The sequence below is a fragment of the Poecilia latipinna genome, unplaced genomic scaffold (assembly GCF_001443285.1).
Source record: "Poecilia latipinna isolate Pla-1442-1.1 unplaced genomic scaffold, P_latipinna-1.0 Scaffold4714, whole genome shotgun sequence".
NCBI classification, from domain to species: Eukaryota; Metazoa; Chordata; class Actinopteri; order Cyprinodontiformes; family Poeciliidae; genus Poecilia; species Poecilia latipinna.
The window spans coordinates 3,464-19,481 of record NW_015117330.1 but is presented as its reverse complement, the minus strand read 5'-3'; the positions used below and the strand labels follow the sequence as shown (position 1 = coordinate 19,481).

Sequence of the window (16,018 nt, the reverse complement as noted above, 5' to 3'; positions counted from 1 at the left end):
AACAATATCTTACGGAGTTTTTTAAAATAATTTTTAATTTAATTAAAAAACACTTATTTTTAGTAAAAGTAACAACAAGAATAATTATCTTAAGTAGCATTTTGACAAACTTTAAACGTTCTGTACAAAGTTTAATTTAACATAAAGTGCTGGATGAACACTCAGTTATACATAAATAACATATTTAAAAATATAACCATCATAAAGTGTCATTAATGGAAACTCAATGGTTGTATTAACTGCTCAGCTGGGCTTTCAGAGACTGTTGCTGCAGTTAAATCTTATGAATTATGCAACTGAATATGTTGTTATATAACAAGTGGGTCCTTCCATCCTAACAGGTATCATTAATTCAGATGTTGCATAAACCTGTCTTACTTGTTGCAGTAGCTTTCAATGAAATCAGCAAGCTGTTGGTCAGAATGTGACCCATATTTGTTGATTTTATGTGCTGAACTGTTTCATTGTATTTCATAATGAACTTTTAAGGGTTGGACACTCTATTGTGAATGTAGCTATATGATTGTTTGGGAGGCAACAATATCATGAGTTCACATTTTGCATGCCAATAGGATATTGAGTCTGAAGGAGCCTCACTGCTCTTTGTATTCACATGCGAGTGCCGCATTTCTAATCCAGTTCCTTTTGTTTTTCATGCAGGCTGCCATCCAACACAGCTGGGCTGACAGGAGGGAAGGGGAGAACATTAACCTTGGTCTCCCTTAGATCCTGATCCTGAGTGAACCTGCTAGCCATGGATGACAGCTCCTCACTGGGCAAAGTCAGCAGCTCTACAGAGTCCGTGGCCACCGTCACCAGTGAAGAGTTTGTCCTAGTGCAGTCCAGCTCGGCCAGTTCACCGCAGGGCTCTGAGGGCAGACCGAGACTCAAGGTCAGAAATGAGCACCATGTGATCACTAAATTAGTTTAATTGTTCCCATAATCTACAAAGTTAGTCACACCTGAGATATTTTGAGTAAATTTGAAGTTGCAAAATATAAGACAAAACTCTTCCTTTCAATATTTTACAAGATTAAGTGGTCTTTTGCACCAAATATACAGTCTCTAAACTGCGCTGAATACATTTGTGGATGAATTTTATGTGATTCTGTGTAGTCATAAGCTCAAAATAGCCTGCTCCTGTAATATTTTGTCCCCCCCACCCCCAGATGTCGTGGAATGGAAGTGATCAGCTGGAAAAGGCTATGGAGGAGGTGTTGGATGATGATGATGAGGTGAAGGTAGAAAAGAGCTGCGTGGAACAGATGGAAAAGCAAAAGAAACTGGAGAGCCAAGTGTCAGAGACCCAACCTGCAGGTAAACACTCTGGAACCAATAGGTTTGAATAAGGTCAACATGTAGGCCGTCAAAAAAAAACAAATTTTCTGGACAATCATTTGTCCCAGTAATTACTGCGATGAACAATAGTGATATTTTAAGACTTTTTTCAAGTAACATATTTATGATAATAAGTTTCCTCTCTCAAAGATTAATAAACTTTAATTCTGTAATTAACATTTAACACTGGAACTGTAAGATATTGTAACTATCCAAGATAAAACAAAACAATAAATAAAACTGAATTATAAACCAAACATAACTGAAACTTTACATAAAATTGGTTTTGACATCTCTATAAACAAGAGTTCAATCAGAATGGAAATGATCAAACTTATTTTAATTTGTCATGCAATTAATTCATTGCTTACTGCAGTGAGCTTGTTAGCATGCTCATGATCTGTTAGCTGGTATTTTTTAATTAATCGAATTTATAAACTTTATGACTTGAAGAATATGAAAGCCTGTGGTTGGGTACCCCTGGTCTACTGCATATGTAGTTAAGTAATGTCTATGTATTGTTTTGGTTTATAAGAAATTTATGCAGTGTGTTATTATTATTAGATAAATTAAGATATATTTAAATTCATTGGTTAAGTACAAGGGTACAAATTGTCTTGTTCCCGGTATAAAAGCAGAAAATATTTGGGTGAAATGGCAACACTTGAGTACAAAACGGGGCCTTGATTTGCCAGAGCCGTGCCCCTCCCATGGTTTTCTTTGCTGATGGATCAACACAGTCAGCACTTGAACTCTGGCTGCTTTGTATGTAAACATAGTTGACTGAGATCACTCAATAAACAACCCTTGTACAGCAAAACAGCTTTCAGGCTGCAGGACCTATACACACTCATGAACTACTTTTCAGCATTACCTGTACAGACTTAAATAATGAACAAAGTTATTCTGTTTGAGTTTGTCTAATTTTGGCAGTTCTACCAACCACCATGTATGAAAACAACAACATGGCTTGTATAGTTCTGTTTGATGGAGTAATAGGGATCTGTTCCATGGGGTGACCTAAACAAATAACCCAGGCCTATTTTGGTCACTTGTGCTCAAACGCAACCTGTTCAGGTGCACAAATCAAGTTCAACAAGGTTCTAAATCATTTACTGGTAAAACAACCTGAGCTGCAGCTGAATATGAGGATAAGTCCATGTTGTTGTCCAACAGGAAAATCATGATTTCTAGCACTGGCTTTCTGCTCTTCTATTACATCACTTGACTCCATAAGCCAGCATCTTTACAACAGTGGAAAACCACCGAAATTTAACTGAAACTGTATATTGTGTAATACTTTAGCCTGTTTTGAGTTATTTTTTATTGAGATGGGCTGGTTATCAGTGGCAGTTCTAGACCAACAGTAACAGGGTGGAGCCGGTGTTGTTTTTGATAAGGGCACAGAACAAAGGCATGAAACTAAAAACAGGGCAGTATTTCATTTTTGAATATATTAAGTGAGCCACTTGTGACTTTGAAGCTCAAGATGGCTCAAGCTAAAAGTCCAACACCTTTATTTTTATTTAATTTTGAAGGTAAATAATGAAATTAGTTTAAGGGACCAATTTAAGAAATTAATTTAGTATTATCTCTTATTATCTTGGGCATAGCAAGAGCAAAAACTGGTTCTACAGGGGCACTGGCGCCTGTTGCTCTCCGTCTAGAACCGCCCATGCCAGTTATAAATATAAGAGAATATTAAGGTTTAAAAAATGAGATGAAGTTATAACTGCTAAAATGGTTTGCTAAGCTATTCCTATTAATGTCCTTTGTAACAAAATGCCAGAGGAAATGCAGGAATGACTGGATTAATGCAGTGCTGTTCTCCTTCCATCTGCTGTTGTGAACTGCCAGTCGGGTGACTAAAAGAAGGCGTCTGCATTTATCTCGCGCTTACAGAAAAGACAAAACTGGCCGCTTGGAAATAGTTCCAGTCGTAAAGAAGCACAGACAGTCCTGTTGGGGAAACTGAAACAGTTCCATGAGTTGTTTCCAACTCCTAACACCAGGCCAGCTTTTTACCCCACAACCCGTCTATGTCTATGTAGGGATGTAAAACTAACCTTTATTCTATTCTTTATCAAAACAGATTAGCCGTTTTCTGTTGTGAGTTAGAGCTCCTTATTATTAATTCACATCATTTCAATTAATTGAAAGCACATCTGAGTGTATAATTTAGTTAGGAGAAATATAATTAATAATACAAAAATCAGGAGAGAATTGTGGACCTCCACAAATCTTGTTCAGTTTCAAAAATCCTTGTTTTCCAAGTGCTGCACTAATTTGTTAAACCTTTTTATGTACAAGTTTAGACTTGTAAAAACAGGGGAATGTCCACCCAGCACACTATTAAGAAGGGGGTTTTCTGTGATGTGGGTTTTTGGTGATTAATATGTGGACAGTCCCAGGGAAAAACAAAACATTTTCTGAAAATGCTGACTGATGCTGGTAAGAGGGTAAATTAATTCTGTACTAATATAGGCCTAAAGCCATTGCTTCAATGGTAATCTAAAAATTTTGATATTTTTGCAGATTATCTGTCTCATAGTGTCACAACATAGTGATTTTTTTAAATATATATTTTTTAAAAATCTAATTTTTTTTTAACTGGAATACTGCAGATTTAAGGAAAAATGGGGCAAGTTTGCAACCCTGAGAAGACCATCCCAGATGTGAAGCGTGGAGACGGCAGCATCATGCTGTGTGGATGTTTTGCTGCAGGATGGAGCGCTACACAAACATAAATAGATAGTTTTATGAGTAAAGAACACTATTTGGAAATACCGAAGCAACATCTTGAGACATCAGCCAGGAAGTTAAAGCTCTTGCACAAATTGGCCTTTCAAGTGGCACAGCATCAACAAAGTCAGTCAGCTGAGTGTGCATCACAAAGCCTTGATTTTAGGCACAGACCATTTGGTTCGTCGAGCAACTTGGTCCACAAACTTGACTCAGTTACACCAGTTCTGTCAAACCAAAATTCAAACAATTGTGAGAAACCTGTGGAAGGATAGTAAGAACATTTGAAAGGTTATTCAACCAAATATTGTGAAATGTCTATAAACGTCTGAATTTAAAAAGGTACAAAAAGTTGAATAAACAAATCCTCTTCATAGGAACTTGATGATCCTCTGCTAAGCAGCCTGTTATTGTATTATATTTTGCTGTATTTATTTTAGTTGTTGTTTTTGAATGTTGTTATATTTCACACTGCAGTATATGTGAGTACTGAGAGGCTCCTAGCCTCAGGAAGGAATAAAAAGCTAGCACTGTTATAAAAATACAGTTACGGCTTCAAGCTGTAAATCTTTATTTCCCAGCATTGAAAGATGTATTTTTACTCTGTTATTATACAGTGAGTATCTTAGGGTGAGCCCTGAGTGATTCTGATGCTGTGTTTTAACTCCTCTGTGTCACTGACTGACTTGTTTGGATAGTTTCAGTCTGTTTTTTCCCCCACTTTAACTGCTTTTAATGATCCGTCATTATGTTTATGATAAAATAAAAAGCAGATGTGATTCTTCATATCAGAGGAGAGGAAGTCCAGCATAAAGAATTTTTTTATTTTTGGATGAGTTCAGGTGAAATGAAACGGAGAGTGATGAAATGTGTCACACAGGAAATAAGCACGTACTATGTCTGTCTTTAAGCAAATGGTTAGCAATGTTCAGAAGAAGGAAGCGTTTTGCTCCAAAAACGGCAAAAAGACGAGGTATGTTGGCACATTTTTAAATGCATATGCAGCTATTCAGCTTTTATTTTCAGTTCAAGTTGGTGTAGACATCTTTACTAGCAAAACTAATCAGTTATTTTTAAATCTTATAGACAACATCAAATGTAGAACTAGCGTTATTTAATGCCACTGTGAGGTTCCACTTTGAAGGTGAATGCACTTTTGCTTTCACTTGAGGTGTTTGATGTTCATGTGTGGCGAATGCCCAGGGCAGCACTATATTGGGGGCATGCTGACTCCTTTCTTTTTTCTTTTTTCTTTTTGTTTAACTCATCTGATAGTTGTCGTCTTTAATATTTTTCTCTATTACCTCTGCACTGGAGTGGGGGATTCATTTAGCTGTACAGGTAAATATGACTGCACAGCAGCTTTGTAAGGTTGCCATCTGATTAACATTATTAAAGCTCTTGTTTGACATGTCTTCATGATTTGGGGACATTTAATTATCTTTTGCCCACACCCTGAACTACCTAGTCCAGTCAAACCTGAACTGGGTAAGATGGATCATTTGAACTACAGTTTGAGATTTATGAAACCTTTATTATGTTCCTGGAAAAAAAACAAAACAAACAAAAACACCTTTTTTTTGCATTAGGTAGGGCTGTAACAAAATCTCTTTGTACAAGATCTTGTAATGTTAAAACATTACAATATTTCTCTTTAAAGTAACTGCTAGTCAGTTGCAGTCAGCCTTTCTTCACCTGATGAAATTCTAACATAATATGCTCCAAATATTCTTAAATAATTTGTTTAGTAGCACTTTGGGTTCAAAGTAAGAGTGGTAAATGGTGACAGAGTGATAAACAAGGCATATTCGATATGTAAACACTATATTTCAGATTCTGAAGGAGGCAGAAAGCATCTCTAAAACAACCAATGGCTGGAGGACAGAAATGGAAAATGTTGTAACTGCAGACCATTCATGGTTGAAGCACTGTTCTAAGGTGTGAACAGATAAAAAGGCAGAAAAAGATTTCAGTTTGTCAAGTTGGTGGACAAAAAATGAAGAATAAAGGCCTTTTTGACGTAAATTAGATTTTTAAAGTGTTCTTGAAAGTATTATGAAAGTCTCGTCCTGTCTTGTTCTTGTGAATGGCTAGATGATATGGCTGAAAAACGTATCATGATACAAGAGTTTCATATCTGCTTATATAAAAAATTATTGATTCATTTTTTGTTTTAAATATCTGGAATACTGCCAAACTGGTGACGTGACATAAGTTTACTGTCGCACTTATTTCCTCCCTCCACTTCCTTCTGTTCGTTTTATTTTTAAGCAGTGGTCGCACCGTGGTAAAACATTAATCTGCTGCTGTGCAACTTACTCAGACAGGTTGTTGTTGTGCAACTACAGGTTGCTTAACAGGTTGTTGTTAGGCAACCACAAGTTACTCAGACAGGGTGTTGCTAGGTAACAAAAGAATGACCAAGTTAGTCGATGTAATCAAACTTGCTTAGCTGGCAGTGAGAACAGCTAAAGCCTTTCATTTGCCTACATCCCCCAGAATGCTGCGTGGTTCTGGATCAGTGTTCAATTAAATCAGGGGTGTCAAACTCCAGTCCTCAAGGGCCGCTGTCCTGCAACTTTTAGATGTGCCTCTGCTGCACCACACCTGAAAAGAATAATTAGGTCATTAGCAAGGCTCAGGAGAACCGATCTACACAGGGAGGAGGTAATTAAGCCATTTCATTCCACTGTTTTTTACCTGTGGCACATCTAAACACTGCAGGACAGCGGCCCTTGAGGACTGGAGTTTGACACCCCTGAATTAAATTATTGAATATTCTATCACACGTATTATCTATTGATGTCGATCATGTGTTTACAGAGATATCTATTGTTATTGATATATTGCCCAGCCCTATGTGATACTAATGAGTTTTAGGTATCGCCACTCCCCTAATTAAGACCGTGATAAATTGTTGGGGAAGTATTGGTCACCATTTAAACAAAAACTGGCAGTGTCGTCGGTATGATTTTGCAGATGTGCTAGACAGCTGCAGGGAGGCTGAGAGGGAAACTGTTAGCATGCTATAAAAGCGAGCATGTGAGCAGTGGAAGTTCAGCTGCTGGGTTCATTGTTCTGCTTCCTGTTTGCTGGTATGAAAGTTTCAGATCGGAACCTATTTCAGAGAAGACCCTCGAACTTCCTCTATCATTCTAACACATCTTTTCTCCATCCTCTTCTCAGTGCTGTGAATGCAGCTTTGCTCTTTCTGTCGCTGTGTTTCCTGTTCACATGACATGGAAAGAAAAATTCACCTCAAGTTCTCAACAAGTGGCCAAAACTGTTAAGAGAAAAACCTGTCTGTCTGCACACAGAAGCATGTCCGGCACCATCCAGTCCCAGTGTCATAGAGGAGGACAGCGTCCAGTTCAACAAGCTATCGTACCTGGGTTGCACGTGGGTCAAAGCTCCTCGCAACGAGGCAGAGGCGCAGAGAGCCATGGCGACCCTGCGAGCGGAGAGCGCCATCCCGATTCCCATCACACTGCATGTTCCCTGTGGGCCAGATGGTTCTGTCAGGTCAGATAACGGAGTCTGATTGTAAGGAATACTGAGCGACTTGAAAGTTGCATTGGCAAAATATTAGCATGCAGTGGTTTGCAAATATATTCACATCCCTTGAACTTTTTTTTTTTCACTTTTTTACTCCTTTAGTGTGTTTCCCTGGGACTTACTGTGATAGACTAACAAGGGATGAAAGTGAGAAATTGGTTTCAACATTTTTTACTCATAAGTCTTAAAAGTGTGATGTTAATGTGTGTTTACTTCCATTTTCTTCTCCGACATGCCTTAGTAAAATACAGTCCACCAAACATCACCTATTTAGAGTTTTACTAACTAACTAACTAACTAACTAACTTAATTCGTTTGGCACAACTTTAAACCTACCAAAACATGTCTGGTCAACTAAATTGCCAGACCACGTGTGGAGGCCATCAGTCAGAGAAGTTGTAAGTTGTCCGTATGAACGCTGGAGGAACTGCAGAGATTCTCAGCTTGGGGCAAATGTTGGTTGTGCCGTCCACACTTAAAACTTTTCAAGAATTTGACTTGTTAAAGGAAGCCAAATGAAATGCCTTCTGTGGTCCCATAAAAGTGACGCTGTGTCGTTGATAGAGGATTCCCTGGTCAGATGAAACTAGAGTTGAACTTTTTGGGCCAAAAATAAAATGCTACGTGTGGTGGAAAATACCCCTGAACGCACCACAGCTATTAGTAAAAGTGCGGATGGAAATATCAGGCTGTCGGGATGTTTTCCTTCTGCAGAAACAGGAAAGCTGGTCAGAGTGGATGTGAAGATGGACGACACTAAATATAGGAGGAAAACCTGTGAGAGGGTCTAAAAGGCTGAAGTCATCGACCCTGAACAGGCAGCCAGAGTTACAATATTATGGTTTAGATTCATTTGTATGATGTTTGGGTAAAGTAAAGTACAAACCCAAACTATTTGTGTTTTTTGCCAAAACCTAAATTGATCTTCACAGATCCTCCAATCAGACTGGGCTTCAGCTGTTTTGAAAAGAACTGGCAAAAGAATAAAAAAAATAAAATTAACAGAAGTTGTTATAATGTGAAAAACTATGAAAAAGTTCAAAAGGGTATGAATACTTTTTGCAAGCACTTGTGTTCAACCTTTTTGGAAAAAACTACTTTTTGCAAAGCATGGTGTATAAATTTGTGTTTGGCTTTGATTCAAAGTTCGAACACAAAATATTTCTTATATTTATATTAATGTGTAACTGTCCTATGGATACTTATATACATGGATAAAATGGCATTTTTAAAACACAAATCATAAGATGATGATGAGGACTTTTTAGCCTAATTATCAAATCCAACCTTTCTTCTTTACGTAAATCAGTCAACACAAGTTTTCAGACCTCCACGGTATTATGAAAATGACTTTGGAGGTCATTTTCCAAGAATGAAAAAATGTGCTACAGATCATGAAGTAAAATCAGTTGACAGAAACTTTTAGCCATGTTCATTCATTTAATGAAAAGGGAACACTGAATTTAAAACGTACTCTAGAGGAAATGAGACAGTTGACTAAAGTAAGAATAAAGCAGCCATTTATGCACTGATTATTTATAGCTGAAGGCCTTACGAATTAATTCAGCTGTAAATCAAAAATAGAAACAATCAGCTTCATGTACAGTAACAGAAATATTGTGTGCAATTTTTTTCCTTTCCATCTTCTCAGAATCGTAGACCAGGCCTCAGGAACAGAGATCGCCTCCTTCCCCATCTACAAGGTGCTGTTCTGCGCCCGCGGGCGTGAAGGCTCTGTGGAAAGCGACTGTTTCTCCTTCACTGAGAGTTACCGAAGTTCAGAGGATTTCCAGATTCACGTCTTCTCTTGCCACATCAAAGAGGCCGTGAGTTAAACTTGTTTAGACCATAAACACTAAACAAAATCTCAGCAAGTTTCTCAGGCTCCATTAGTTCAGTTCTTTAACGTTTTAGATCCAAAATACTTTTTAAAAATGATTATTTTCCCTTCCAGCATCAGAAGCTGTTAATCCTGTCAATGACTTGGACTTTGTTGCCATTACAGAAATGCAGTGGAATCACAACAGAAATACAGATCTGTACAAATAGTTGGTTATGCAGCTTGTAGATTTGCATTTAGTTAAATAAAGCCGTCTGTACTTGTTAGTCCAGTTCCTGTCCGTATGTAGTGTGCTTCAGACTACGTGTTTCTTTCTTATTATACAACAGGATCTCACTACTCCATTTTAGTTCTGTGAAACCAATAAAAATGTTTTGCTTTTTTTGTAGTTACAAAATATGTATGGCACTTCTGATTATCTTGGGATCTCCTGCAAGTTGAAAACGTGTAGAGTTCACAACAGTGTTGGAAAAGTGTTACTTGACTCTGTTTTCCTTCTGAACTTAATTTGAAAAACTTATAAACATACAAACAAATTATCCTGCAGCTCAAAGTCCAGCTGGTCTGAAAAAGGAAGAAGGGTGAAGACCAGCAGTTACCTTAAATAACGTGGCGCGTTCATACATGACTAGTAAAAACTTCCAGTGTTTCAAAAATATTTAGTTGTGCCAGCTGTTGTTGGCCAGCTGGGGGCACTATTGTCTTTTATTTTTTCTCCTCAATTTGTTTCTTAGTTTTCCAGTTTTATTTTTCCTTCCGTTTACTTGTAAGGTATTTATTTTGTAACATCTTTTTCAATTTCTATTTCCTCCCTTTTTTGATTTTTCCGTCCTCTTTTGTTCTTTCCATTCAGGTCAGCCGCATCCTGTACAGTTTCTCCACAGCCTTTCGGCGCTCTTCACAACGAGCAGACATCAGGGACACGGCGCTTTCTGGCCCGCCTGACGGAGATCTCTACACCTTCACTGTCTCACTGGAGATCAGAGAAGATGATGGCAAAGGCAACTACAAGTACTTGGTCCAAACACCCAGACACACACAAATGCAAATCAAATGCACAGACACAGTTTCCTGTTTTGTCTTTTTAATAACAGGACTCTGGATAGAAAATATAATCTTTGCAGTTGAAAATTTTGACTCTGCTAGCCTAATGATCGAAAACATGGTCGGCCAATTTTTTCATGTCAGTTGTCAAAGGTAAATAACTTTTGACATCTGAAGTAAAATGTAAAGAAAATATAACAGTTACAAAGCAACAGAGAATGAACCGAGTAAAAAAAAACAAAGCTATATTGAAGTACTTTTGGTAACTTTCACAGTTAATTTCAGGTATTTGAGTATCCAACAGTACAAAGAGACACACAACTGATTTGTCATTGTCTGACTTTAGACGGCTAGGATTACCAAAAATGTAAATATATATGTAAAAAAATATTTCTTTAATTGTTGTGGCAAATAGAAAAAAAATTAGTAATTCAAACTAAGTCAGGAAAGAGTTTGCCTGATTTGACGGCAGACACTTTGAGGAAAAATGTCATATATTGTATGTAAATATCTGGTCTTCATAACTCATTTTTTTCTCTTTCCCAGCCCGGTGCCAAAGGACAGGGATAAGTTTTACTTCAAGCTGCGACAAGGTGTCCAGAAGAAGGTGCTGGTTTCTGTTCAACAAATGTGCAACAAGGAGCTGGGCATCGAAAGGTTGGCATTAAAATGGTTTTCAGTATAAAACAAACTCTGAAGTATAACATAATGAACCAGGTACAGAACATGAAATTATCATAATGTAGTGTTGCAGTTGAACCCATAATACAGGTACGATTGGAGACAGGAGATATAATATATAGACTTTACATAAAATAACAAACTTATAATACAGCAACAATAAAGATAAGGAAGAGGCAAGATAGTAACTTTCTTAGCAAATGAGAAAGTTAAATACTGAGGAGCCTGATTATTTGATAAAGAACAGGTGGGTGATTGGGAACAGGGTGCAGCTGTGAGGGAAGACCGGGCAGCCTGACAGAAGGAAGAAAACTAACGAACATGAAGGAGCTGAGGAGGAAATAAACGATGACCAAGTCAATACACCAATCTAAGGAAAATCTAAAACACTGAATACAAAGGAGGGATCTGATATAATGACATAAAGGTTGGATGCAAACAAACAAGGACTGAACCACCAAACTACCATAACCCCATCAGCAGACAAGAGCCGCCCTGATCCTCGTGAATCTGAGGTCTGAAAGTCAGTCTTCCTTACCGAAGAGTAGACTGTCCAAGGAACGCTGAGAAGAATTATTCCTCGAATGCTGAAGCACACGTTCCCGTCCTCTTCCTTAAAAATTCAATTCAGTTCATTTATATAGCGCCAATACACAACAAATGTAATTCAAGGCACTTTACAAAAAAAGAAAGTAATTTAAATTCAGTCACATACATTCCAATTGATCCAAGTTACACACAAAACTCAATTTACTATTCAAATTAGTTTAAAAAGTTTTCTAAGGACTTAATTGGGACCACCACCCCATCCAACCACTCAGCAGGTTCTTCCTGGTCCTGTATGCAACATTAAAGAGGCAAATCAGCTGGCCAACAATACTCAAACCCTCCAGCATCTCAGGAAAAATCTCTTCCACCCCTGTCTCCCTGAAACTGGGTGCTTTTTAGATACCTCAGCAACTGCTGGCATGGTGATGGACCTGCCTTAAAGACCCTAGTGTCATAATCTGGCTTTTAGGATAAACGGTTCAATGAATAAATAATCCTATTTTCATAAGCCAGCCAGAAATATCTTGAGTCTAGCTTGACCACAAGTCTGCACCTTTAGGCTCTGACTCTGTTTTTAAAAACTGGGTATTTAAATCGTACTGAAAGTACAGACATAGTCCCACTTTTCTACATGCCATTATAGAACCTTTCCTGTCTTATACTTTAACTCATTTATTCTTTCTGTACAACGGAGCATTAACCCAGTTAATGGTGCACAAAACATTTATGGACTTATCTTTTATGTGTTGGTATTTTGGGGATGGTTGGTTTAATCAATATAAAGGATTTCAACATGCCTCTGTTTGACATCTAAAATAAACAAGAAGGATGGAATATTCTGGCTGTTTAATGCTTCTCATGAACTCGGTGAGCAGTAGTGCAGACTGTGTTTTAAAGTCACATTCAGATATCTGCAGCCCACTGTTTAAATGTTCATATGCTTGAGTACCACTGGAAAAACTAGGTCATTTCCCCTTTTTCATCTTCACACCTCTGTGGCCATCAGACAGAGACAAAAAGCTGCCCACTTTTTTTTTTCTTTTCTTTTTCAGACATTGAAACCTCTATTGTTCTTCAGAGAGATCATTCTCATGTCTGTTGACATTGATTTTTGACCCTTAATTAATATACATATATATTATTATCTGTTCCTTGGGAATACAGTTTAATTTGTCATTATATTTTGTGGCAGTGGAATGGTGTTAGACTTGTTCTCGGATTTCATCAGTGAGTCCGACCACCTCTGTGACAGCAGTTTAGTTTCCCTAGCTAGAAACAATAAATGGATATTAACACAGTTCCACGGAATAGAGACTTCAACAGTGACTTCAGAGAAGCGATTACTGTTGTTATTGGAGACCATTTAGGACGGTTGCCGCCTGTCTTCCCAGGAATAGACACTCTGGGGAAATTCACCCCACAGTCAGACCATGCAAAAGCCTCTGCGAGTCTGTTAGCATGTTAAACACAGCGTGTCCACAGAATCACGTCACACCAATGGCTGTTTTCATTGGGTCGACCAGGACACCAAAATATCCCACAACCAAACATGAAGCCACTTGTCTGAAACTGGGTCATGCAAGCAGGGAAGCAAAGTTGGGATAAAATTCCTCTAAGACAGCTAAAGATGCTTCAGCTAACTGCACAGACATGAGGTGTGTACATACATTTTCACACATGCCTTTTTAATTTTGGCCTTGCCTGTTTTTATTTTATTTAGATTGATGTGATTGGATGATTCGTGTCTCTTGTTCTAAGCTTGAGGCCACATTAGAACTTTGCAAATTGCAGATTATTCATGTCCAGACATGTAAAACTCTGCAGTTGTAATTGCAACAGGTTGTACTTTGTGCTTTGATTGTACAAATGTTGCTTCAGTGATTAGCTGTAAAAATGCATGCTTATGCAGTTTGGGTCAGAAACTGGAAAAACCTTTGCAACATAAAGATGAGACATGTGTTACAAGTTCAGAAAGCATGCTTATTATTCCATAAAACCCTGCAATTCTTTTAAGGAAATAGTTTAGTTTGACAATTGCTATTAAACAAATCCCATTGGTTGTTCTTTGCATTTGTATTGAAACATCTGCTATCTTAGAGATTAAACATTCCAGAAATTAGCTTTGTTTTCTGTCCATATCACCAAACTCTAAGCTTCTGTAGGAGCAAGATTAAAGATTATAACAACAGAGACCTCTTAGCCTATTTTCTATCTGTTGTGGTTATTAAAGTAACCAATGATAATTGGGCATAGGTTCAATCAGACAGTAAAGTACAATCTAAGACGTTTGAAACATCTCCGGAATAGATAAGATGCTGTATCTGAGTGTGGATTCGCATCTTGAGTGTTTTTTTCCCTCCATTTTCTTTTCTCTCTCAGGTAACTTGACTGATGAAGGCAGGCTGTAGCTCTGCCTTGGAATTAGTGGGTATTGATTTGTGGGTTGTGCCTCCTTTGTCTTCTGTTAAGGTGTTTTGGGATGCTGCTGAGTCCCGGGCAGAAAGTCTGCAACAGTGACATGCATCTTCTTGACATGGTATGTGGGACTTCATTTGACTCATTTTATTACTGGCCTTAAAGGGTTTAATTATAACATAAATCAATGCATGTGGCTGTTATTGTGAAACACCTCGCGAAAATGTATGGATTTATCAAATAAACCAATCTTTATGCTGATTTTGAGACTGAATTAGTTTATAGAAACATGATAACTGACCAGACTTTAACGGTACAAATCTTGTGTTATTGCATGATTAATAAGATCGTAGATAAAAACGTAAATATTGCTGGGGATAAAATTAATTTTATAACTCGACTCCCTTCATAGGAATCGATGGGAAAGAGCTCAGATGGAAAAGCCTACATCATCACAGGAACGTGGAATCCCAACATGGCCGCCTTCCAGCCACTGAATGAAGACACTCCCAAAGGTTTGTCTTCCAAAAAGGTTTTCTGGTTGGTTTAACAGTGTAACAGCACATCTACCCTTTTATCAGCAGGTTATTGGAGCCATGTTCTTATCCAGTATGGGGGTGTGGCGTCCATACAGGATACAGCTTCTTAACTCAGTATTTGTATTTTAGTTGGAGCCAGTTTGGGTAACTTTTATTAATAAAAAGCAAAGTTTAGGAAACCTTCAACTAGATTCATACTGAAACCCTGACACCTCTATTTATTTGCTTGTATATTATTATTTGTGTTAGTATATACTATTATTACTTTAGTTTTTATTTTCCCTATGTCTATTGTTGTTGTTTTCACTTTAACTGTTATGGACGTAGTTAATGAATATTAGTTTTTCTTAATGAGGTTAATGTTTATCTGAGGGAAATGTATTTCTGTTTCCTTCATCAGTGCTCTCCAGATGACGTGCCAGTGTTGGAATTAAACAACATGTACACTTGCTGTAGGTCAAATGTCTAAAATGAAGGATTGTATTAATAAAATGTTAATAAGATGTAAAATATGAACTGGGACAAGGATGAATCTGAGTATATGTTTGTGTAAGACAGTTAATGGAAAAAGCATTTGGCACTAAAAACCTTATTTAGGAGTTTAAGTGTGAAACATTTTCTATCTAAGAGGTACAGATGCTTTAACAGTTTTAGTGTATTCCTAATGCTTTAATTTCAGCTTTTTCCAAATAAACAGATTTTAGTGACTGAATTTCCTAAGAAAACCAAGAGAGATGTTAACTTTATTTTGTTTGTTTCCATCCTCAGATAAGCAGGTGTACATGACGGTGGCGGTGGACCTGGTGGTGACCGAAGTGGTGGAACCCGTTCGCTTCCTGTTGGAAACTCTCGTCAGGGTTTATCCGTCAAACGAACGTTTCTGGTACTTCAGCCGAAAGACCTTCAGCGAAACGTTCTACCTCAGGCTGCGGCAGGTTGGTTTGCTGCAACTATTAATATCTGCTCCCCTTACATGGTGAGCCTTTATATATTCCTATATTCTGATTAAATATGTTGGCTGATGAACCTACGCGACATGTGGGTGTGTATGATTCACTGACTGTGAAATGCTTTGTGCCCTGGCATCAGTCAGTGGAAAAAAGAAGCTCAGTAACGAAGTGAGGCATAAAGACACTTTGTTCTTGACTTGGTTGCTTTTTTTTTTTTTTACTTTCTTGTTTTATACATTTGGACAAATATAGGCTTGCTTTTCATCAATGTCTTTTATTATTTTTTAGTACTGGCACATCATCGAAGCTGGGTTAATATCTACAGGAGAGTAAATCACTAAAATAATCCGGATTTCCTTGTGATG

General features: G+C 37.7%; 1 protein-coding gene across 1 annotated transcript; it reads left to right on the top strand.

Annotated features, from left to right (window-relative positions):
- Positions 1 to 632: 632 nt before the first annotated feature.
- LOC106942949 (rab GTPase-activating protein 1-like) lies at positions 633 to 15,698 on the top strand. Its single transcript, XM_015026303.1, has 9 exons — positions 633 to 892; positions 1,170 to 1,317; positions 7,398 to 7,602; positions 9,287 to 9,461; positions 10,329 to 10,486; positions 11,066 to 11,176; positions 14,219 to 14,285; positions 14,577 to 14,679; positions 15,472 to 15,698. Exons 1-9 carry the CDS (start codon positions 755 to 757, stop codon positions 15,681 to 15,683), a joined length of 1,317 nt encoding a protein of 438 aa, XP_014881789.1. The 5' UTR covers positions 633 to 754; the 3' UTR covers positions 15,684 to 15,698.
- The last annotated feature ends 320 nt before the right edge of the window (positions 15,699 to 16,018 follow it).

Bases quoted from the DNA above. Each gene is read 5' to 3' on its own strand.
- LOC106942949 (XM_015026303.1), top strand. From the start codon at position 755: ATGGATGACAGCTCCTCACTGGGCAAAGTCAGCAGCTCTACAGAGTCC. The intron at 893-1,169 runs GTCAGAAATGAG...CCCCACCCCCAG, and splicing joins AGGGCAGACCGAGACTCAAG to ATGTCGTGGAATGGAAGTGA. The intron at 9,462-10,328 runs GTGAGTTAAACT...CTTTCCATTCAG, and splicing joins CTTGCCACATCAAAGAGGCC to GTCAGCCGCATCCTGTACAG.